Source organism: Pongo pygmaeus, chromosome 7 (assembly GCF_028885625.2).
Source record: "Pongo pygmaeus isolate AG05252 chromosome 7, NHGRI_mPonPyg2-v2.0_pri, whole genome shotgun sequence".
Taxonomy (NCBI): Eukaryota; Metazoa; Chordata; class Mammalia; order Primates; family Hominidae; genus Pongo; species Pongo pygmaeus.
The window spans coordinates 98,663,063-98,688,538 of NC_072380.2; the positions used below are offsets into that span (position 1 = coordinate 98,663,063).

The window sequence follows — 25,476 nt, forward strand, 5'->3', positions numbered from 1 at the left end:
AATACATTGTTTGAGCAGTTTTTAAAAACGGCTTCAGAATGTGGCTCTGAGCTAAATAGAAGTCTGTGAAACACGTTTTCAACAAATCCATGATTTATAGAACAGATTACCTAGTTCTACCTTGGTACCTATATACCTACCTCATCAGAGACTCAAATTGTTCTGTCTCAAATTGCTGTATTAACGCTAAGGAAGAATGTTTAGGAGGTACAAAAAAATCAGCTTCTGCCTTACAAGAGTAAGTTCCCCTAGGACAGGACTACCTTAATCACTTAGTTTAAATGTTTTTTAAGCACCTACCTTCCCTCAGATGCTGAGGATACATCACTGAATTAGTTGGACAAGATCTCTCTGCTCTGCTAGAGACTTCATTTCGTTTGGGGAGGTCAACCAAAAAACAAAAACATTCTTTTAGTGGTAAGTGCATTGAAGGAAATGAGCAAAGCAGTGGTAAGGAGGTCTCCTTTGGGCTAGTCAAGGTTTGTCCTGCTTCTTCCCCATCTACAGTGCCTGGCACACCATAGGCACTCAAATATTGAATGGATAAATACATCTGAGTTGGTTTGTTTATACTGTGACAGAATAATATCTTTTTCCCTCTGACACACACATATACATACACATGTAGAAGGGAATTATTTATGTGATTGTCCTTCCAGTTTTATGATCCAAAATGTTATAACTCAATCTTCCATGTTCAGAATTGTGAAATAATATGTACTGTAAACACCCTCCCACTGCAGAATACCTAGGTCCTGGATTGAACAAATCTTTGTGGCATTGATGATTTTGCAAAAAGGTAGAGGGCTGTTCTTAAAAAAAAAAAAAAAAAAGCCAGGAGATGAGGGGGTTGGGGTAAAGAAAACCTCATGAAACAGAATTAGAATAGTCTGCCATACCAATAGCAGATTGAATGACGCTGAGCTTTTGGCTAATAGCCAGAGAAGGGAGCTGAGCTTGAACTCCTGTAGTCTACACTCTTGGGCGTACCATCAAACCACTGTAAAATTAGTACGTATCATCAAACCACTGGTTAAAAATTAGCTTAAAATTAGTTTAAGCTAACGTCAGAGAATAAACATAAGGGAACAAGCCACCATAAGCAGAGGTTTTCCATAAAGAGACAGATTGTAAACATTTGAGCATAAAGGCCGCATATAGTTTCTGTTACACCAATTAACTCGCCATTGTAACATGAAAGCAGCCATAGAAAATATGTAAATGAATGAGCATGACTGTGTTCAAATAAAACTTTATTTATGAAAATAGATAATGGACCAGATTTTTAAGGAGATATTTTAAGAGAGAATGGCTGCAAGTTTTTGAACACTAATGAAAAACATGAGTCCACAGATTCATACTGTCCCCAACAAGAGAGCAAAGAGAAAAGTCATGCCTGGTGACCAGGTTGCTAGGTGACTAGGTCAGGGTTAAACCCTGACCAGCCTAAAGGAGACCTCCTTACTGCTGCTTTGCTCATTTCCTTCAATGCACTTACCACTAAAAGAATGTTTTTGTTTTTTAGTCTACCTCCCCATATCATAGTGAAATGCATAATACCAAAGACAAATAAATTTAAAAAGCAGCTGTAGAGAAAAACAGAGTATTTGCAAAAATTTATGAATTAGAATTGCAGAATTAGTAATAGGAGAAGATAGTGGAAAAATATCTCCAAAGAGTTGAGATCATTACCAGTATAAAATTGTATGCCCAACAAGTCTGTCTTTTGAGGATGAGAATGCAGACATTTACAGATAAACAAAAATGAAAGAATTTACCAAGAAACACACACTAAAGAGATTTTAAAAGGCTCTTCTTTAGGAATCTATTCAAACAGCTATATATTTTAGGGAGAAGCCAAATCACCAAATTCCAGACACTTGAAATCGTGAGAGATGACAAGAATGAAATTGAATGTCAGTCAATATAGTTTTCTTCAGATATTGATTATTAGAGAAAGCTGAAATTCGTGCTTTTGTAGTTTTCTTTTTTTTTTTTTGAGATGGAGTCTTGCTCTGTCACCCAGGCTGGAGTACAGTGGCACAATCTCAGCTCACTGCAACCTCCGCCTCCCAGATTCAAGCAATTCTCCTGCCTCAGCCTCCTAAGTATCTGGGACTACAGGCGCCTGCCACCACGCCCAGCTAATTTTTTTGTATTTTTAATAGAGACGGGGTTTCACCATGTTGGCCAGAATGGTCTTGATCTCCAGACCTTGTTATCCGCCCGCCTTGGCCTCCCAAAATGCTGGGATTACAGGCGTAAGCCACTGCGCCTGGCTGCTTTTGTAGTTTTTTTGTGTGTGTGCTTTCGTATTTCCTTTAGTTTTTCTAGTTGTTTAATTGTTTTTTGTTTGTTTGTTTATTTGTTTGTTTTTGATGTAAAGTGGAAATGAGGTCTATGGTGCTACAAATGGTTGGGGTAATTCTATAAGGTCTTCTTTTATTACATGATTTAAACATTTTCTCTTTTTTTTTGCAAAGAACTTCTTTTTCTTTCCTTCTTTCTTTTTTGAGACAGGGTCTTGCTCTATTACTCCCACTAGAGTACAATAGTGCAATCATCACTTGCTGCAGCCTCAAACTCCTGGGCTTACAGGATCTTCTCATCTCAGCCTCCTGAGTAGCTGGGAATACAGGCACATGCCACTGCACCTGGCTAATTTTTAATTTTTTTAAAAAAATAGAGACAGGGTCTTGCTGTGTTGGCCAGGTTGGTCTTGAACTCCTGGGCTCAAGTGATCCGCCTACCTCACCTCCCAAAATGCTGGGATTAGAGGCATAAGCCACCGTGCCTGGCCTTAATTTTTAAATGTTTTATAGAGACTAGATCTCACCGTGTTGCTGGTCTCAAACTCCTAAGCTCAAGTGATCCTCCTGTGTCGGCCTCCCAAAGTGCTGGGGTTACAGGTGTGAGCCACCAGGCCTGGCCACAAAGAAATTTCTGTCCAGTGATTAGTAGTTCTAGATTTTTGTCTTGTCTTTTCTGTACATAGATAACTTGTGAACATATTTATGCTGGACATTTGGTAAATGGAGAACCTCCCCTCCCTGCCCAAATTTGTTAAATATAGGAAAGATCAAAGTTAAGGACTTCATCAAAAACGTGAAATGTTCCATGAATGCAAAAACTGCAGAAAGCCACTGAAGATCAGATGGAATTATTTGGCCTCAGTTTGAATAATAAAGTGATCACTGATAACTTTCTCTTTTAGTTTTTATTTTTAAATTATAAATTGACAAATTGTAGTTGTATATATTTATGGGGTACGGAGTGATGTTATGGTCAATTAATACAATGCGGAATCATTAAACCAAACTTATTAACATATCTATCACCTCAAATACCTATTTTTTTGTGATGAGAACATTTAGAATTTACTCTTAGCAATTTTGAAATGTACAACACATTATTTACTATGTACATCACTTTGTGCAATATCTCAAAGAAACAAAAATTCCTTCTAACTGAAGCTGTGTATCCTTTTACCTTCATCTCTCCATTTCTCTAAGCCCTCACTGATAACTATTAGTATATAGTCTAATATATAGAAGTCTAATATATCGTTTAATACATAGTCTAAATATATAGTCTAACATAGAAGTTGAAGCAAAATGACCTTGAGTTTAAATAAGAACTAGATGTTCTAATAATGGGAAGGAAGTATTTGTCCTTATATAAAAATGATGATAAACGATTGTCACAATATGTAGCATTTATCGAGCACTTATAAACTGTGCCTCAGAAGTGGTGCTAGGGCTGTCTGTATGGTTTTGCATTTGTTCCTCAACACTGTCCCTTTAGTTTGAAGTCCATTGTCTCCATTTTGTAATTAAGAAACCAAGGCTTAAAGATGTTTGAATAAGTTACTCAATACACAGCCAGTAAGTAGCAGAACTGGAATTTGAAACCAAACTTAATCTGACTCTTGTGCAGAAATTTTGCCTCAACCACAAGAGTCATCTGTGGTACCTTGAGCTGAAAAGCAAGTTTAGACAATTGCTACACTTATTATTTAAATGTGTTTATATGTTCTCCAAAATTTATAATATGCACAGAAGCAATTAAAGGTGATATTGAAAGTGTGGGATTGAGGGGGGAAAGAGGAATTACTTAACTAGTTGTCAAAGGCATGCAAAGAATTCCTTCCAGATGTCAAGTACTGAATTAGAGTGATTCTTGAAATGTAGTTTTGATTTCTGAAGCATTTTTATATGTGGCAAAAGCTTTTAAATTAGAATATTCTTCTTTCTAGTGGAAAGAGTGAAAGAACAATTAAAACTTTCCTTGGAAAACAAGAATGGCATAGCACAAACTGGTGAATTGACAGTTGTGCTTGATGGATTGGTGATTGAGCAAGAAAATATAACAAACTGCAGCTCATCTCCAACCAGTAAGCTAACTTTATATGTTTGTAAAATTTAACGGAAAAAGAATGAGCAAGAAGTATATAAAAACCTAGTTTCTTTCTTTCTTGTTGTTCAGTAGAAATACAGCAAAATGGTGACGCCTTACATGAAAATGGAGAGCCTTCAGCAAGGACGACTGCCAGGTAGAATATTTTATTTGAATATGGGTGGCGACATGATGTGGAACATATTTCCTGAATAAGAAGTTTTATATTTTACCTTAGTTTAGAATTTGCCACAGAATTTAGAAGCTTATGTCTAAACATGTCATTTGGTTAATTCTTGTGAAAGTAGCTTTTTAAAAAATTACAGCTTTATTGAGATATCATACATATATCATGAAATTCACTTTTTAAAAGTATACATTTTAGTAGTTCTTAATATATTAACAGAGTTATGTTACCTTCTCTACTGTCTGATTTCAGAACATTCTACCTTGAAGAGAAACCATGTATACATGAGTAGTCACTCTCCATTTTTCCCTGCACCCATGAATCTACTTTTTCTGTGTCTGTGGATTGTCTATTCTGGCCATTTTATATAAGTGGGTTTATATAATATGTGACCTTTTGTGACTGACTTCTTTTTCTTAGCATGTTTCAAGTTTCATTTATGTTGTAGCATATACAGTGCTTTATTTCTTTTTATTGAAAATGGCTTTTTAAAATCTGTATTTAGACATATTTTATGAGTACAGTCAGATACTATGGATAAATAGGTATACTGCTCTCTGGATTGGCATTATCCTGTAAATCATGAGAAGATAAATGCTTCACAGATTGTGGCCTTCCCTCAGACATCATTCTACCATTTCAGAAACTCCCTGGCATTCACAGTTCATGACAATTAATAGAGGTTTTTTGTTTGAAGTAATTTAAATTGGAATAAAAGTATATAATAGATCAAATAAAGTGGAATTAACACCTGAAAATATAAAAATATATTGTTGTAAAATGGTCTCATTACCTTTGAAAAAGCATGCTGGTATATGACAAAAGTGTGACCTTTATTAATCTATAGTTATTAGTATCATTTCTTCTAACTTGCCCTTAAGTGATTCTCATTAGACCACTTGAACAGAAAAGTATGCCTTCTGAATGTATATTTGCCTTAAGTACATATATTTAATGTCCATATAATAAAAAAAGAATTTAGATTGGTAGAGGAGCTTGAATTACTACCAAATGTTGATTGCATAGTAAGATGCTTTGAATGAAAGATTAGTTCTACAGTACCAGGAGAAATTCAGATGGGTTCTTTTGCCTAGGCTTCTGAATCACTGATTCTTGCTAGTTGGCTGGGGAGGGGTATACAAATCACAGTCATTTCAGTCTTTACCTGCCCAAACTTCCTAAACACATCTTGTTCCTAATATATAGGCAACAAGGGAAAGGAGGGTGGGATTCATTAATGTTCATTCAACAGATACTTACTGAATGCCTGTTTGATGTCAGACATTAGTCCAAGTATTAAGAATACCAGCCCTGATCCCATGAAATTTACATTCTGATGGGATAAAGGTGGATAGTAGACTGGGGGCGTGGTGGCTCATTCCTGTAATCCCAGTACTTTGGGAGGCCGAGGCGGGCAGATCACGAGGTCAGGAGTTCCAGACCAGCCTGGCCAACATGGTGAAACCGCATCTCTACTAAAAATACAAAAAAAAAAAATGAGCCAGGCATGGTGGTGCGCACCTGTAATCCCAGCTACTCAGGAGTCTGAAGCAGGAGAATTGCTTGAACCCGGGAGGCGGAGGTTGCAGTGAGCTGAGATCGCACCATTGCACTACAGCTCTGGGCGACAGAGCAAGACTTCGTCTTGGGGGGAAAAGTAAATAAATAAAGATAGTAAACAACAGAAGATATAAATATGCTAATTAGACATAGCAATAAGCACTATGAAGTCATTTAAACAGGACAAGATGACAGGAATGGAAAGGAGCCTATTTTTAAAAGAGATGCCAAGGAATCATCTCTGAGGAAGTATGATTTGAACTAAGATTAATAAGCCACAATTGAACCATCTGTGCAGAGTTCTGAGGGAAGAATGTTCTAGGCAGAGGAAATAGCAACTTCAGAGACCCCAAGTTTGTTTACAGTTGTGTTCTAGAAATCCTTCTAACTCTAGAGAATAATATTTATTCTCTAGATTATATTTCTGATAATTTCATAGTTATTATAATTTTACCACCTGGCATATAATAATTTGTAATAAACATTTGAAGACTGTTCAGTATGTTTTTGATATTCAGTAAAATCGATATCTGCTGCAAAGTGAGCACGGATGAGCTTGGAGAGAAATAGGTTAGAGAGAAGATGGGATAAAAGTGTGACTGATTTTCAAAAGATTTGTTGGCTAACCAGGAGAGTGACATGATGATCTGGTTTATATTTTTAAAACAATGCTCAGGCTGCTCTGTGGAGAGCAGATATGGGATGACCTGTGTATTTGGAAAAGCTCTCCTGGTCACTTACATGATAATTTCCAACTGTTTTAAATTTTTTTTTTTTTTTTTTAAACACTGTGTCTCACCAAATCGCCCAGCTCCTTCCACTGCCAATAAGACTTAAAATGTTTGATTTTGTTGTAATTTATTTGCTGATGTATATACTATATATTTTTATAGTTCTGGGGTATAATATTTAGCTTTTTTTGATCATCCTGTAGTCATAATTTTAGTGCCTAGTATATGCTAATTTGTAACCAGTATTTGAAGACTGTTTTTCACTTATTTTTCAAGATTTAATAAAGTTATAATAGTTTCAGGCCAGGTACAATGGCTCACACCTATAATCCCAGCACTCTGGGGGTCAAGATGGGAGGATCGCTTGAGGCCAGGAATTCGAGACCAGCCTGGGCAACAAAGGGAGATCCAGTCTCTACAAAAATTTAAAAAATTAGCTGGGCACTGTGATACATGTCTGTGATCCTAGCTGATCAAGAGGCTGAGGCAGGAGGATTACTTGAGCCTAAGAGGTTGAGGCTGCAGTGAGCCACTGCACTCCAGCCTGGTGACAGAGTGAGATCCTGTCTCTTAAAAAAAAAAAAAAAAAGTTTACAGTAGTTTGTACTTGATTTTTATTTTTATGATTCATGTAATTTCATGAACTTTTTGAAACTACTTTCAGAGCTTTTAAAATAGATTAATATTAGGCTTAAATATTTAAAATGTACAATTTGAATATTATTGTGGGAGACCGTATTTATTTTGACTTAGTATGTTTGTATATCTCAGTATTTTTTTATCTGCAGAATGGATACACTTAGAACAGAAAAGTAATTAAAACTTTAATATAAAACATGTCATATCTTTGTTCATTACTCTATTTACCTATCATTTTACTTGAAACATAAGAACTCAATTGTTTGGAAATAGAATCTAAAAAATTTTTAAAAAATAACAAAAAAGAAACGAGAACTTAGTAAATAATTCTTATGAAAAGTCTCATGAAATGTTGTTGAATTATACTTAAATGATTGAAATAAGGCATTTTTTTTTCAAGGTTGACTGTTGAAGGCACGAATGGAATAGATAATCATGTACCTACAAGCACTCTAGTCCAAAACTCATGCTGCTCGTATGTAGTTAATGGAGACAACACACCTTCATCTCCGTCTCAGGTTGCTGCCAGACCCAAAAATACACCAGCTCCAAAACCACTCGCATCTGAGCCTGCCGATGACACTGGTAAGCAAGGCTATTTATGACACCTTGTTTAAAGGAAAAGTAAATGAAGTTTATGTATCCATCCATGCCTACACTTCCCTTTTTGTGCAGTCTTTTTTTTGAGACGGAGTCTCACTCTGTTGCCCAGGCTGGAGTGCAGTGGTGTGATCTCGGCTCACTGCATCCTCTGCCTCTCGGGTTCAAGCAATTCCCCTGCCTCAGCCTCCCAGGTAGCTGGGATTACAGGCACCCACCACCACACCCAGCTAAAAAGTTTTTGTATTTTTAATAGAGACAGAGTTTCACTTTTTTGGCAACTGGCTGGTCTCGAACTCCTGAACTCAAGTGATCTGCCCACCTCAGCCTCCCTAAAGTGTTGGGGTTACAGGCATGAGCCACTGCACCCAGCCTGTGCAGTCTTTCTTAATCTTCTAGTCTATGATAGAAATTTAAAAATTACAATGCCTGAAGTTTTTCCTAATAATTTGTAACTTTCTGGATTATTTAGGAAGATATTTCAAAAATATTTTAGAGGTCAGAACTTTTACTAAGCAAGTGCTTATATGAAAGCTAGATTCTTAAGCTTTACGCCACAAACAATACTATGTAATTCATGATATAAAATATATTTCTGTAAGAACTTTAGTTAATTCATTGATTTCTAAGTAAAAGTGAGTAATGAATGGTTCTTTTATCCCATCTTTCAGTATACAATTTTATTATTCTTGGCATCTAACTTGGTGGAAAAATGTACTGGGAGTTGAATAGCTCTCAGAAAGTTTATTTTCGAAAAGTAAGCATTACTGTATTGTAGAAGGAATGCCTAAGGAAGATGTCCTCTGTAATCCTTAGTGGACTCATTTATAAGATTCATGAATTGTTTTGTTTGGTCATTGTATATTAACTCTTTCAAGTGAGTCTCCTGAAACTTAAACATCTTAGGACGTGTTTAAGATTATTAGCACACATGTTGGGAATTAAGTTGAAATCCTGGTCTTTTTATTCAAGAGCCTATGTTCCTCCCTGTGTTTGTCTATTTATGGAAGTATTCAGAAGTAGAAACATAGAAAGAAGCAATTCAGTAATTACCTTAAAATAGATGGATCTTTCTGATAATGAGTCTTTTATTTGTTGAGACGGAGTCTCACTCTGTTGCCCAGGCTAGAGTGCATTATCAGGATTGCGGCTCACTGCAACTTCTGCCTCCTGGGTTCAAGAGATTCTTGTGCCTCAGCCTCCTGAGTAGCTGGGATTACAGGTGTGTGCCACCATGCCCCACTAATGTTTGTATTTTTAGTAGAGATGGGGTTTCACCATGTTGGCCAGGCTGGTCTCAAACTCCTGACTTCAAGTGATCCACCTGCCTCAGCCTCCCAAAGTGCTGGGATTACAGGCGTGAGCCACCGTGCCTGGCCAGTAATAAGTCTTAATTGTGTATTTTTACCCAGCGTTGGTGTTTGCGGAGATGTTTACCAAGAGCTGTCTGAGAGTTTTTGTAAACATTGAGAACTGACACATGAATGATATTTTCAAAATTTAATTTCTTTAATAATGCTCCCCTTAAAAAAAAAAAAGAAGTAGGCTAAAATATGGTTTCCCAAGTACTCACAGTAGGTAGAATTTTTTAGTCTTAATTTAATGTGGCTAGAAAACAGAGAAGAATAGATACAATGATGGTGAAATTAATGAGCAAAGTTCATGTATTTTCTGATTTTCACCTACTTTCTAGTAAGAACATTTGTCTCTGAGATTTCTATTAGCAAAGCAGAAAAGGAAATATTGTCTTGGATTATTCAGATTACTTCTAAATTAAGAACAGACTAGTTAAAACTGCTACTATTTCTAATACAAGTGGAGTGTCTCTAATCTGAAAAATCTCAAATCTGAAATACTCCAAAATCTGGAACTGTTTGAGTATTGACATGATGCTGAAAGGAAATGCTCATTGGAGCATTTCAGATTTTGAATTTTTGGATTAGGGATGCTAAACTGGCAAGTAAAATGCACATATTCCAAAATTTAAACAAATATCTAAAATCTGAAACATTTCCAGTTCCAGGCATTTTAGATAAGGGATATTCAACTTGAATATGGATTTGGAAGTTTTGCTCTTATTCCTAAAATATTCAGCTGATTGAATACATTGGTGAAAGTATCCAGTGACCACTAATTAGTTGTATGTTTTGGCATTTGGATGTATTCAGATGTTGATATAAAAAGGAGAAGAAATTGAGGCTTTCCTCATCATAGAATCTTACTTATACCTCTACAGCTTGTCTGATACTTTATAGATTCTTTCCATTGGTAATAAGTTCAGTTCTCACATTTCTTTCTTATTTATCCTTGCCTAAAATTTTAAGGTAAAAATAAAATGGATGTGAGGAACATGAAAGTTCCATCATAAATAATTCTCATGACATTCATAGTAACTGTAAGGAAATCTATGACAATCGGAAAAATAGTGATAATAGCTCATATTTGTGCCCTGCATGTTCTAAATAGAGTATATCCATTAACTGATTTATCTCTTTCACAATAACTCTTTGAAATAGGTGGTAGTATTTTTCCTTTTCTCTGATGAAGGAACTGAGGCACTGAGAGGGCACAGCTAGGAAGTAGAAGAACTGTAATTGACATTCCGCTATCTGGCTATTGATTCTGTGCACTTTGCCTTCTTCCTATTCATTTTGATGTGTGTGGTTTTTATAGGATCTCAAAGCTATACTGTTCATCTTTTATACTGCTAGGCTTCACACAGCATTCCTCTAGCCTTTTCACCACCTCTGATTATTGCTTGTGACATCTGACAAAACAATCCAACTGTCATCATTCTATTGGCCGGTTTACAGAGGCTTCCGGAACCTGCTCTGTTGGTAGCAGCCATTTAACTGATGTCTTTTTGTATGATTGTTCATCACTTAATAGAGGATGAATTCAGGTATCTTTTCAAGGGGTGGGTAATCCCTGTCCTTTTAAGGTGTTGGTGTAAGATGTCATTACTTTTTCTAATTAAGAATTTCAAAAATTAGCTTTTGTTTTTGGAGATGGGATAGGGGTGTGCATATTCTATGTGTAACATAATTAAATGTTTTTAATCTCTTAATCTGCAGTTCCACAATCTTGAAATCTCTGAAACCAAAGGGATTTTTTTTTTTTTTTTTGGTAAACTCATTTGATGGCAAAATGACTAGAACTGATGGATGGCTATTTATGGTTTTTATTTATCATGGCTACTGTGCATATCTCCATTTTACTGCAGAAATATTAATATATTTAATCACGATGTGTGGCCCCTAAACCCCCTCCAGGCATAGTGTAATATACAATATATATGCCATTACCTTTGTTGTTTGTTTGTTTTTTTGAGGCAGGGTCTTGCCCTGACTTCCAGGCTGGAGTGCAGTAGCACCATCATGGCTCACTGTAGCTCTGACCTCCTGGGCTCAAGCGATCCTCCTGCCTCAGCCCCCTGAATAGTTGGGACTGTAGGCATGTGCCACCATGCCTGTCTAATATTAAGATTTTTTGTAGAGATGAGGTTTTGCCATATTGCCCAGGCTGGTCTCAATTTTCTGGCCCCAAGCAATCATCCCACCTCAGCTTCCCAAATTGTTGGGATTATAGGGGTGAGCTATCATGTTGTCCACTGCTACCTTTCTAAATTCTGAAAAGTTATGAGTTCTGGAACACAGCTGGCACTTTGAGGTTTCAGATTAGGGATTGTGGGTCAATACTAAGGGGTTTAAGAAAAACGATATATTTCTGTCAAAGACAGTATTATATATGAGGGCTTCCACCTCCCCCACCTCCTGTTCTTTTGAAGCTTGAGTAAGGGGATCCATTTGACAGTTTAGTTGCTATGAAGATTGGCAGGTATTCCAGGTTAAAATAGGAGGCAGTCATAATGTAGTAAAAAGATTAGATTTAGCTTCTGACAGGAGGTAACGTGGTGTCTCAGCTCCACCACTTACCATGTTAACTCTGTAACCTGGGACAAATTTAACATCCTCAAAATTTATGAAAAGAAGATAATATGCGACTACCTTGTAGGACAGTTTTGGAGGTTAAATGAGATATTCTAAAACGTTTATAATAGTCCTTGGAGAGTGGTATTTAAGAAAAATATATTCTTTTCCACTTTGTTCCTCTGGTCATCACTTCTAGTGTAAAATAACTTTTTCTAATATATAGTTATTATTTTATTAATAAAGTAGATCAGAGCTCAGTATGGTGAGTTTCAGACAGAACTAAATGATATCACAAGTTTATTATATTTTTTTCTTAGCTCTTTATTCTGAAGTAATTATAAATATACAGAAAGTTGCAAAGAAATGTATGGGAAGGTCCCATGCACCCTTCACCAGCCTCCTCCAGTGTTAACATCTTGTATAACTATTTTGTATCAAAATCAGGAAATTGACATGAATATAACCCATAGAGCTTGTTCACATTTCACCATTTCTACCTGCGTGTGTATGTGTGTGTGTGTTTCTGTAGTTTTGTCACACATATGGCTTCATGTACCACCAGTTCAATCTAGATACAGAACTGTAGCATCACCAGAAGACTCCCTCATGATGTACCCTCTTTAAAGCCACATCCACTCTTAAGTGTGAACTGAATATTAAAGAAACTTGCTGTGTATTTGCAAGCAGTTATTTCTCATGTCATAGTTTTAAAATGGAGTAAAAATGGTATTCACTCTAGTATTTCTACTTTTTTCTTCTTTATTTGAATGTACTTTTAGAGTGAGGAGAAATACATGGTGCTTTGAGATGGATATACCATCAAGTTCATGTGAAACTTAACCTCTCAAGGATTAAACATGAAGTTAGGAAGCTATGTCTTGTAACCCAGAAGTCATAATGGCTGAAAGTAAGGCTTGGGATACGTTCATTAAGAAACCAAGTCAGTGGGTGTGGTCTTATGTCTTGTGGAGGACATGAGATGGTTTGCATAAGCTTCTGCTATCATAACTATTACATAACATTTTAATTTTTTGCCCCGTGTTTCTGCATGAGCAGGGAGCCTACCATCCTGTCCTTCCTCTTTCCTTTTCCTTTCCTTCATTTTTCGGTTTTATCTGTTCAATCTTTCTTATATCCATTTGTCAACAGATGTTTATTTTGCAACTACCGTAGGCTGCACACTGCCAGGTGGATGGGCACATAGGTATCAGAGTTTCTCAATTTCAGCACTATTGACATATTGGCCCAGGTAATTCTTTGTTGTAGGGGGCTGTCCTGTGCATTATATTAATAGAATGTTTAGCAGTATTCCTGATCTGTATCCACTAGGTGCCAGTAACATCTTACCTTCTCCTAGTTGTGATGACCAAATGCATTTACAGACATTACTAAGTGTCTTTGGAGGTGGGGAGAGCAGAATCTTCCCTAGTCAAGAATCATTGATATATATGAACAGTAATCTCTCCAATCAAATATTATTGTGGCATCTTAATGCGGTTCTGAGCAGTATTGAAGAACCAACATTTGTTGAATTATTGAATAGAAATAATTTATTTCTAAGAGTTTTTTTTAAATTAATAGACTTTATATTTTAGAACAGTTTCAGATTTACAGAAAAATTGGGGAGATTGTAGAGAGTTCCCATATGTCCTCCCACCCCACTCAGAGTTTTTGTATTACTAACATTTTGCATTACTGTGATATGTTTGTTACAATTAATGAACCATTATTAATACATTGTTATTAACTAAAGTCCATAGTTTACATTACCTTACATTAACGTTCCTTCTTTGTATTGTACTGGTTCTGTGGGTTTGAGAAATGCATATTGTCATGTACACACCATTACAGTATCATACAGAATAGTTTTACTACTCTAAAATTTGTTTCATTTGTTTATCCCTCAAACCCTTTGCAACCACTCTTTTTAAATACTGGCTCTATAGTTTTGTCCTTTCCAGGATGTTACATAGTTGGAGTCCTACAGTGCGTGTAGCCTTTTCAGATTGGCTTCTTTCACTTAGCAAGGTGCGTTTAAGGTTTCTCCATGTTTTTTGTGGCTTGACTTCTCATTTCTTTTTATCACTAAATATTCACTTATTATAAAGCCTCCTTGGTTACTTCAGTTTTTGACAATTGTGGAAAACATTGCTATATACATTTGTGTGCAGGCTCTTACGTGAATATAAGTCTTCAATTCAGTTGGATTGAGGAGTGAGACTGGTGGGTTGTGTTTTTAAAGTATGTTTACTTTTGTAACAAACGGCCAAACTGTCTTCCAAAGTGGCTGTACTCTCCCACTGCAGTGAATGAGAATTCCTAGTGCTTTGCATCTCACCAACATTTGCATTTCAAGGAGAGTTGTTTATTGTTTATTATTATTTTAACAATACTGAATCTTCCCATTGAGAGATATTTTATGTCTGTATTCATTCTTTTTAGTAATGTTTTTTTAAAGTGTTTTCTTCATGCCGGTTGTGCAGTGGCTCACGCCTGTAATCCCAGCATTTTGGGAGGCCCAGGCTGGGGAATCACTTGAGGTCAGAAGTTCGAGACCAGCCTGGCCAACATAATGAAACCCTAAAAATGCAAAAAAATTTAGCCGGGTATGGTGGCGCATGCCTATAATCCCTGCTACTTGAGAGGCTGGTACAGGAGAATTGCTTGAACCTGGGGTGCTGAGGTTGCAGTGAGCTGAGATCTCACTACTGCACTCCAACCTGGTTGACAGAGCAAGACTGTGTCTCAAAAAAAAAAAAAAAAAAAAAAAAAAAAAAAATTTTTTCTTCGGATAGGTCTTGAATGTAATCTTGTTGTTGATCTTGTGTCTGTTCATTTTGCTGAAATGTTTTAGCTCCAATTAATTGGTTCTAATGGGGTTTTTAAAAATTTTCTTGTGTGTTCTAAATAAATAATCTATTTGTCATTTTCACTACAAATGAGTTTTACCATATTCTTTCCAATGTTGTTATGACTTTTCTTAATGGATTGTCAAATATAATCAATACTGAATTGGCATGGTAATTGTGATCTTCCTTGTTTTGTTGCTGATTTTAATTTATTCTTTTTCTTTTTCTTTTTTCAGGTGGAGTCTAGCTCTTTTGCCCAGGTTGGAGTACAGTGGCACGATCCTGGCTCACTGCAACCTCTACCTCCCGGATTCAAGCAATACTTCTGCCTCAGCCTCCTGAGTAGCTGGGATTACAGGCACACACCACCACACCCAGCTAATTTTCCTATTTTTTGGTAGAGACGGGGTTTTACCATGTTGGTCAGGCTGGTCTCAAACTCCTGACCTTGTGATCCACCGGCCTCAGCCTCCCAAAGTGCTGGGATTACAGGCGTGAGCCACTGTGCCCAGCCCTGATTTTAATTTATTCTTGATCTTAATAGAAGTTCTTACAATAGGCTGGGCACAGTGGCTCACGCCTGTAATCTCAGCACTTTGGGAGGACAAGTTGGGTGGATCATTTGAGGTCAGGAGTTCAAGACTGGCCTGGCCAACAAGGTGAAACCCCGTCTCTACCAAAAAATAGGAAAATTAACCAGGCGTGGTGGCAGGTGCCTGTAATCCCAGCTACTGGGGGGCTGAGGAAGGAGAACCATTTGAACCCGGGAGGTGGAGGTTGCAGTGAGCTGTGATCGTGCCACTGCACTCCAGTCTGGGCCACAGAGCGAGACACCATCTCAAAAAAAAAAAGTTCTTAAAATGTTTTACAATTATTGTATATTAATGACTGTAGGTTTGTGATAGATAATCTAGATTACTTCTGAATTTTTCCTGATTCTTCTTATCAGGTATTTTACCAGGATTTTCTTGAATGCTTTTGGTTTGTATTGAAAATAATCATATGACATTTATCCTTTAATCTGCTAACAGTAGATTTTCTAATGTAGTTTCCTAATATAAAATCATCCTTGATTTGTTGTTGTTCAATTTCAGCTTTGAAAGGTTACATTACCTTCCCAGAATGAGTTAGGACACTCCTTTTCAGTTTTTCTCCCCTAATGTGTTATAACACCTTAAATAACATAGGAATGATCTATCCGATAAAGGCTTCATAGAATTTTCTCAAAAACCTTTCTGAGCCTGGGGCCTTTAGGAGGGATGGTATTAGAACTTTCATCACCTTTTCCATTGCTGCCCTGATTTGTCTTTTTTTTCTTTCCCTTGAGTTAGTTTAGCTAATTTCAAACTCATTGATATAAAATTGTACATGGTATTTCTAATGTTATTTATATTAAACATGTTTTCTTTATAAAACTTGGAAAGGTATATTTCGTGGTTTCTCCAGCTTTCCTGATTAAAAAAATCATATGCATTTGTTGAAAATGCAGATCCCCAGGTTCTTCCCTAGAGATTTCCCCTAGAGATTCAGTAAGTCTAGGATGAGGACTTAGATACTATATTTTCAGTAAGTTCTTGAGTCTTATCAGGTGCATTAGGAAATTCTGATCTTTTTTTTGGTTCTTTTGACTAAAACTCATTTTCTTCTACTTACTTTTTTTTTTTTTTTTTTTCTGTATCGAATGAATTCTAAGCTCTTTTATTACCATTCTTTCTTACATCTTTGGGTACTTCTTTGGCCATGTCCAGTAGCATTTAATCTGAGTGTTTTCTTTTTGTCATTAATTCTCCTAAAATTTGTGATTATGTCTCCCTCTGCCATTTCCATTAGAACTTTGATATATGGTCTTCCAGTAGGTTTTGTTCTGTAATCTATTCACCCTTACTGTTTTAATTTGATTCATTTTTATAGTGACACGTAGTCGAACTAGATCAATCACACTTAAAATGAAAATTAGGAAAACTGTGTCACTGGATTGCAGTACAGGGTTATTTCTTGAAAAAGTGTAGAATGGGTTCTTGCAACCCCTATAATACTATCTTAAGAACTGATGCCATCATACAGTTCCTACTATTGGCAAAACAGTTCGTTTGATGTTAGCTACCACTTACACAAGGGAAGAGCGATTGAAAGGGATCATTTTTCAAAGTTTAGATGGCCCATACAGACTTCTCTCAGAATTGATGATTTGGAGGGAAAACATTGGTTATCTTAATGGTGGTTCCTCTCTCCTTAAGGTTGTTATTATTATACATACTTAAATTTTTATCATTTACATATTCATCCCTGAAATTTTGAGCAACAACAAAAAAATCTCCATCTTATTTTATGTTATATATTTTGAAAATATTACTTTGTCTGCTGTTTGGAGAATGGATTGTAGTTGCTTAGTCTGGATTAGGCTCTGAATAAGTGTAGTCAGTTGATTAGGTAATTGATTGCTTTATCATTACTTGATAGATTATTTTATTAATTTTCCCTTCTCAGTTAATGGAGAATCATCCTCATTTGCACCAACTGATAATGCGTCTGTCACGGGTACTCCAGTAGTGTCTGAAGAAAATGCCTTGTCTCCAAATTGCACTAGTACTACTGTTGAAGATCCTCCAGTTCAAGAAATACTGACTTCCTCAGAAAACAATGAATGTATTCCTTCTACCAGTGCAGAATTGGGATCTGAAGCTAGAAGTATGTTAGAGCCTGACACCTCTAATTCTAGAAGTAGTTCTGCTTTTGAAGCAGCCAAATCAAGACAGCCAGATGGGTGTATGGATCCTGTACGGCAGCAGTCTGGGAATGCCAACACAGAAACCTTGCCATCAGGGTATGTGAAGCTTTTTAATGTCTGACTTGCATTTAAGTAGCAACTCTGTTAACTTAAGACTATTGAATGTGTGCATAAAATGTTTTCATTGTTCAGAACTTTGAAATCTAAGTTGGGATCTGAATCATACTATTTATTTACTTGCTACAAAACAAGTACTTTTTGAAACTAAGAACAATTGCTCATCTGGTTGAAATATATGTAGTATGAAGGGAAAAGAAAAAACCTCATGTTAATTAGCAAGACCCTCTTGATTTGATTCTTGGTTTATTTCTGCTTTTCCTAAGAGTGACCATGATACTCCATGTAATATCCTCAGTTCTGTGGCATCCTTGGTGATCTGTTTTCCAGACCTCATACTGGAGAGCAAATAGCTCTTCTTTTCCTCAGCTAATATTGAGTGATGGGGAGTCACAAACCTTGCTGATTGGTTCTATTAAAAACACAGTTTTTCATTGCTGGTTAGTAATTCTTAATCTCTTTTAAGTTTCTCATTGTAATTATTCAACTTCCCATGATTTTCTTTAAAGAGTATTCTATATGTGTATTCCATTTGGTAATTTCTTTGACCTTTGACACTGATAATACTAATATTAATTAATGATTCATTGTCTCTGCCTTCAAGAAGCTTATTTAGTGATTCACAGTTGTAAACGTGTACAGTATATACAATACAGTCCGAAAGTGCTGCAATAAAAATATGGACACGTGCTTTCCAACACAGCTTACAGTGATCAGAATGTCAACTCTTGTAGCTGTTGAAATTGCACTTGTAGATGTCTCTACACTATTGTCTTCATTTTGTTACCTCGGTCACTATGTTAGTGTACCTTGGTTTTTCTTTTTGGAATTGTTTTTTTTTTCTCAGTGCCCTTTACTGGCTCATCTGATGTTGTCCATTGCTTAATTACGGTTTCAGCCTTTGGTCTTCCTTTGTGTGCTTACCCCAGTAGATCTAGCACTCTCCATTATTATTGTTTTGGAACAGAGTTTCACTCTTGTTGCCCACGCTAGAGTGCAATGGCACGATCTTGGCTCACTGCAACTTCCGCCTCCCAGGTTCAAGTGAGTCTGCTGCCTTAGCCTTCCGAGTGGCTGGGATTAGAGGCATCCACCACTATGCCCAGCTAATTTTTGTATTTTTAGTAGAGACTGGGTTTTTCCATGTTGGTCAGGCTGGTCTCAAACTCCTGACCTCGTGATCCACCCGCCTTGCCTCCCAAAGTGCTGGGATTACAGGTGTGAGCCACCATGCCTGGCCAGCTCTCCATCATTTTAACTATTAAATCTATATGTTCAGGCCAGACTTTTCTCTGAGCTTATTTTCAACTGCTTTTCCCTCTTCTGTTTCCTGCAAATGTTTCAGACCCTATATTAGCTTTCCTTTCCCTCTCAAAAATCTCTTGTCCTGTGTCCCATCTTTGGTAGATTAGTCATTTATCCCAGTCTCTCATTTGCCAGTCACTGTGGCAAAGACATATAAGAAGCTATTCTTACTGTCAAGAACCTCATCGTCTTAAGTGGTGGGGGTGGGGAAGAGAAGTAAACAATCAGCCAGTATACCGTACAATTAAAGCTATGCCATAGGTAAGTTTAGGGTGCCATGACGAGGAACACATGCAGAGAAGGAATGGGAGGAGTTACCTGTGCCATTGACATCAAAGAATACTTTCTGAAAGCTGTGACACTTCAGTGGATTCTGAAAGAAGAGGAGGAGTTAGCAAACAGTGGAGGTACGAGTGGTGAAAAGTTTCATTTTCAGTAGAGCCGACTGCACATTCAGATCCCTAGCACCCATGAAAATGAGTATGCTGAACCTAGGAATTATTATTTTGTTATAGTTTGAGTTCAGCATTTGAGGCAGCAAGATATATAATGCTGAAGAGAAAACAGCCCTGTGAAGAATTTTATGTGATTGCGAAAGGTTTGGAAGTTTTTTCTGAAAACCACGAATAAGCATGAAAGAATGTAAAGCGGGGGAGTGGCATAATCCTCTTTGCTTTTATTAAGATCATTTTTACAGTGGTATAGACAGCTGAGGAGTTAAGGAGTTGGGATAGCAGTCAGGCTGTTTTATAAATGAAGGAAGCCGGCATTCTAGTTCAAAACAGTAAGTATATAAACCTAATTCTGTTGAGACCAGATAAATGGTTCAGCAGACTTGTTGCCACCACTTATGATCTTTGTATTAGAATTTTACAGTAATCTATATTAGTGTTTTTCAAATTGTAGAATGCAACCTGTTAATAGGTTATGAACAGCATTTGAACACATAATGAAATAAAGAAATATAGGCGAGAATAGGAAATATTGGAAGATGTTAAATGTAGTAAGAATAAACATTGTTTCCTGAAAGTTTGTTTTTCTGTGTGTGTGTGTGTGTGTGTGTAAGTAAAATCAGTAGATAAATAGCAATCTGGTATACACAGAGATATTGATATAAAACACACTTCTTACTGTGTAAACTGTGGTCAAAAAAAGTTAAAAAGCCACTAATCCAGGGGAGAAATTAAGAGAGCCTGAAGTGTGGTAAATGCTAATATTTTAGGTTGACGTAAGATGGATCTTGGTAATAAGTTGTGGGGAGATAGAATAGAAAAAGAGTGGAACCAAGGTGGATTCTTCTGGCATACACAGCACTAGGCTGTGTAACCCTTTGAGTCAGCAGTTTTCAACTCCACATCATCTTCCCTCTTTGCTTAAAAATCTTACCTTAGTTCCTGTGTTTTCTTTTGTTTGGTAACTTACTGAGTCATTTAGCTAACAACAGGACAGGATTACGGGTGCCTCAATCCTGTTGATTGTAATGTACAGCCAGGTTGAGAACTGCTACTTCAAGTTCTCTTGTTAAACAACTCTTTACTCTCCATAGTTTTTTTAAAATTCACTTTATATAGAGATATGTAGATGAAATTAAAAAAATTCTGTGTATCAAAATCTAATTTAAAGTATGCATCAGTGGAAAATTGGACAGTGTATTAATATTGAGTACTTTTCAGAGAGATTAAAAATACATTCTGAATCCCCACCCCCCCACCCGCCCCTAAATAGTGATTAGGCAACTGGGTCATGGCATATTTGACTGAAATAATGATATAATGTTGGCCTTAGGGTAGGAGAGTGAAGAGAAAGTGTTCTGTATTTTGTAGGGCATCCAGTTGATATATGTACCTCGTGTCGTATACCAAGGAGGCAGTTATATGTATAGTTCCAGAACTGAAGAAGAATATTCTAGCCTGGAGATAACATTTGAGTGTTATGCCAAGCATGATTTCGCCTAAAGACCTTTGCATGTGCTCTTTTATGTATTCTCAAATATACTCAGGTTTTGTTAAAATGTTACCTCATTCCAGAGGCCTTTTTTGAGTCTCCTGTCCAAATCAAGCCAGTCTCCCCACATTCCCGTACCCTGCCTTATTTTCCCCAACATTTTATGTTGAAAATTTACAAATGTACAGAAAATTATAATTTTGCAGTGAAAACCCATACACTTCCCACTAGATTTTACAATTGACCCTTTATTGTGCTTGCCTTCTCTCATCTCTTTATCTCTTTATCCATCTGATTTTTAGTGCATTTCAGTGAGTTGCAGACATCAATATGTTTTGCCCCTCAACACTTCAGCTTGCAAATCATTAACTGGAATTCAATAGGTTTTAAAATTTTTTTAGATAAAGATTACAAAGAAAGAAAAACACGAGTCTTGAATGTACCATTTTGATGAATTTTGGCAAATGTGTATGTCTGTGTGACTCAAATCTTTATCTTATTAACTAGAAAGTTGTGATTCTGAGGCAATCACTATTCTAATTTTTTCTACTATAGATTACTTTTCCCTGCTGTAGAACTTCCTATAGATGGAGTAAGTGTGAACTCTTTTGAGTAGCTTCTGCTAATCAGCATGATGTAACCTTTATTATTTTTCTAGCACTTAAATTATATGACACACAGTGTTATTATCTGTTGTCTCTCCACTAGACTGAAGGGAGATTTTATTTTGTCTATTTCTGTATTCTTCGTGCTCAAAACTATGCCTACCGTATAGCAGGCACTCAATAAATATTTGTTAAATAAGTGAATTTGTGCTACATTAAATGATTTAGAATGACAGCAATTGGGCAAAAGCTCTGGCTGGTAAATGCCTCTGGAAGAAATGGTTAACAAGGTCAAAAGCCACTGAAAAATTCTAGTAAGATAAGAACTGAAAGGCACTCATTGAACTTAATTACAAAGAGTTTATTTATTGTTGACCTATGACAGAGTGTGGTTTCAGGGAAATAATAAGAGCTGTATTCAAATTGCTGTGAGTTGGGAGTCAATGAGAGGGGAGGAAGTATGATAGAGGGCTCTTTGGAAGAGTGTGAACTAATGTAGAAAACTCTTTCTCTGTGAAGACAAAGGGAAGGAGGAATGTTTGAAAGAAGTGAGCAAGAGGACATACAGAACTGAGGGGTAGATTGTTTTGTAAAATGGAAGAGACTGACAGGTTGATCTGCTGATACAGTAGGTCGGTGGAGGGAGAGATTGGCCAATACTAGACAGAAAGAGGATTAACTCTGGGATTGTGGTTATGACAAGGCAGCAGTCTTATTGCCAACCCCTGTTATATAAGTTTGAAGCCAGCAGTTGCCCAATCAGTCACCAAATTTTATTATTTTTATTGTAATATATTTTTCAAAATTCTTCCACATTTCTTTTTTTTTTTTTAAGCAAAGTCTTTGTTCAATACTAGGTTTTGAAAATTTGTATATAATGTTTTAGTGAGACAGAGAGACCATACCTAAATATAGGCAGAACAGGGTTATGGTTGAAGGTGAAGTGTGGCAGTTATAAATTAGAGTTCTATTGAGAATTCTCATTAATCAGTAATTTGGTAATTTGCACCTATTCGAGGGGTGTTCATGAATTTTCACTACAGGCTTATCTGGTCTCTGGCCAAATCCACCCCACCACTTTTATAGGTACAGCTCTAGCAGGCTGTCACTGTGAGTCATGGAGACAAAGCCAGAGCAGCCCCCTTTACTCCTGTACCACTTCCCCCTAAAAGTACCTTCCTCCCTTATTGCTGCCCAAGACCTGCTCTGGTCACCACCACATTCTGGGGACTCACTTTTGGCAGCTACCAAGCAGTGGACACATACCCTGGGAGTGACATCTCAGCACGGTGACTCCCCTTGGGCCAGCTGCCAGGGGAGGAGAGAAGGGCACACACAGGGATTCAGGAGTCCCTGGGGCAGACAGTGAAATTGGCCAGGCTGCTCCCTTGTGGACCAGGAACTCTGTGTTCTGAGAATGTTGTCAGCAGAGGGAACTGGGTACACAACATGCCCACAACCCGGGATGCCCCAGCACAAGCAGAGAGGGTGGAGCAGGGCAGGAGTCTCTTTTTATGTAAGTACCTACATAATCATCTTGATTATACCTTTGGTTCACAAAGCCTAAAATATTTACCATCTGGCTTTTTGTAGAAACTTGCCTACTCCTTATCTAGTGCATTATAGACTAATAAAGTTCATTCTATGGGTCTAGAAAATTAGAAATAAGATAACCGAAAGCAGTTCTGAATATAATGTTCTGTGTAGCAAGAAATTTAGTTTGAGAAAGACAAATTCTATTTAGAACAAAAACTGAAATCTGGAAGTGATCTAACAAGATCAGTGACTAGCACTGTGGTTGAAACGTAAGTGCTTACTGAATATTTGTTAGATGGTAAATTAGAAATACTTGAAGTTAACTCAGGATAAAACAGAAAAGGGCTTCATAGCCCATTATATGGATGGAGGGCTTGGTTGTGTTTATTTTTTCCCCCAATTTTAAAACTGTTTCTGATTACAAAATTAAGACATGACCAAATACAATATTTAAGTCATATAGAAATATTAATACTTCTTAAGCTCACCACTGAGAGTGGTGTCTATATATATTATTCCAACAGCAAATATTTGAGAGCCTTGTTCTAGGCGTGTGCAGCAGGGCAGGAGAGCTCAAGGCTCTGTTGTGTGGCACCTGTTGTGTAAAGCTTATATTTCAGTGGGAAGACAAACAGTGGCCTTATGTAAAAAAACCTCGTTGAGTAATGTCCGATAGTGACAAGTTCTATGAGACAAGATAAAAGTGGATGAAGAGGCTAGAGAGCAGCTATTATAAATTATTATTTTGCATAAAATATTTTCATAAATAGGATCATACTGTATATAGTTTTTCAGTTGCTTTTAAAAAAAAACTTAGTCATATTTCCAAATCAGTACAAATAAATTCACACATTGACCAAATATTTAATCAACAAATATTTATTAAACTCCTTGTCTGTGGCAGGCTCTGTGCTAGGTGCTGCTAGTATACTGATTAGCAAAACAGATGAAGGCCCAAACTTTGTGGAGCGTATGGTCTAATACGTAGGTCTCCCTTAATTCTTTTGAATGGTTTGTAGTGTTTCCTTGTGTATTATTTATTGCTATATAATAAATTACCCCAAAACTTATCTCACAAAGTTTCTGAGCATCAAGAATCAGGAAGTGCATTAGCTGGGTGCTTCTACTTGGGGTTCTCATGAGGTTGCCATCAAGCTGTTGGTGGGGGCTGCAGTCATTTGGAGGATGGTTAAGTGCACCTCACTTAGCAAACCCAAGAGAGCTGGATTCTGGCCTGTCAGTGGGAAAAGCTCAAAATATGCATTAGCAGCATTGGATGCCTTTGGAATTGGTAGTGAAGATGACACTGTAAATGGCAAGATTGAATGTTTGAGAAACCCTAATTCCCTTCCCTGCAGCCAGAACTTCTGCTCTGCCTAGGGGTTTTCCTCACTGGAGATACTTGACGCTTGGGAACACCAGGCACATTGGAGGTCAGAGATACTGTCCTAAATCAGCAGATGTAAGTGAACCTTTGAAAGGTTAATAAGTGAAGAAGGTTGTAAATTTTCAATTACACACCCAGCACAGATCCCAGAATATTGACAACCAGGATTTTACCTCTCAACCAGGAGACTGACAGTATCTTCTATTGAAGACCTCCCCAAAACACTGAAAATACTAATACAGATTGTTCTCTAACAAAACAGCCCCATTATTATCACTCTTTAATTAATCCACAATCCACAAGCCCCACCCAGGCACATAAAACTCCCAGTCAGTTTTCAGTGCCCTTCTCATTAGACATCTGAGGGAAACCTCTTAATTTGAAAGATAGAGATCAAAACAAACAACCTAGAAAATACTGTTTTAAGATATCAGACTAGGGCTGGGCACAGTGGCTCCCGTCTGTAATCCCAGCACTTTGGGAGGCCTAGGCATGCAGATCACGAGGTCAGGAGTTCAAGACCAGCTTGGCCAATATGGTGAAACCCTGTCTCTACTAAAAATACAAAAATTAGCCAGGCATGGTGGCACATGCCTGTAGTCCCAGCTACTCAGAAGGCTGAGGCAGAAGACTCACTTGAACCTGGGAGACGGAGGTTGCAGTGAGCTGAGATCACACCACTGCACTCCGGCCTGGGTGACAGAGCGAGATTCCATCTCAAAAAAAAAAAAAAAAAAAAAAAGATAACAGACTATTTTAATATCCTCTGAGGGTTAAAAGTAGATATGACATACATACAACAAGAACCCAATGCTGTAAAAATGGAATACTCAAAGGACTAAAAAACGCTTGGAAATTTAATTCAGTGTGAAATTTGACTGATAAAGGTAAAGAAATTTGCCAGATAGTAACACATAAGGACCAGTTCAGACAGTCTGATAAGAAAAGTTCTAGAAAGAGA

At 37.1% G+C, this 25,476-nt stretch overlaps 1 protein-coding gene across 9 annotated transcripts in view; it reads left to right on the forward strand.

The window, feature by feature from the left end:
* Window positions 1–25,476, forward strand: part of WWP1 (WW domain containing E3 ubiquitin protein ligase 1) — a 126,522-nt gene that overhangs the window by 52,923 nt on the left and 48,123 nt on the right. For 3 of the 9 annotated variants that reach the window (XM_054499852.2, XM_054499851.2, XM_054499857.2), the window contains 4 exons: window positions 4,256–4,393; window positions 4,486–4,552; window positions 7,913–8,097; window positions 17,381–17,717. In XM_054499852.2, the coding sequence (XP_054355827.2) occupies window positions 4,256–4,393; window positions 4,486–4,552; window positions 7,913–8,097; window positions 17,381–17,717 (727 nt within the window). Of the gene's footprint in view, window positions 1–4,255; window positions 4,394–4,485; window positions 4,553–7,912; window positions 8,098–10,903; window positions 11,015–17,380; window positions 17,718–25,476 lie in introns of those variants that run through there. The other 6 variants (XM_054499856.2, XM_063668946.1, XM_054499855.2 and 3 more) reach the window with 4 other exon arrangements.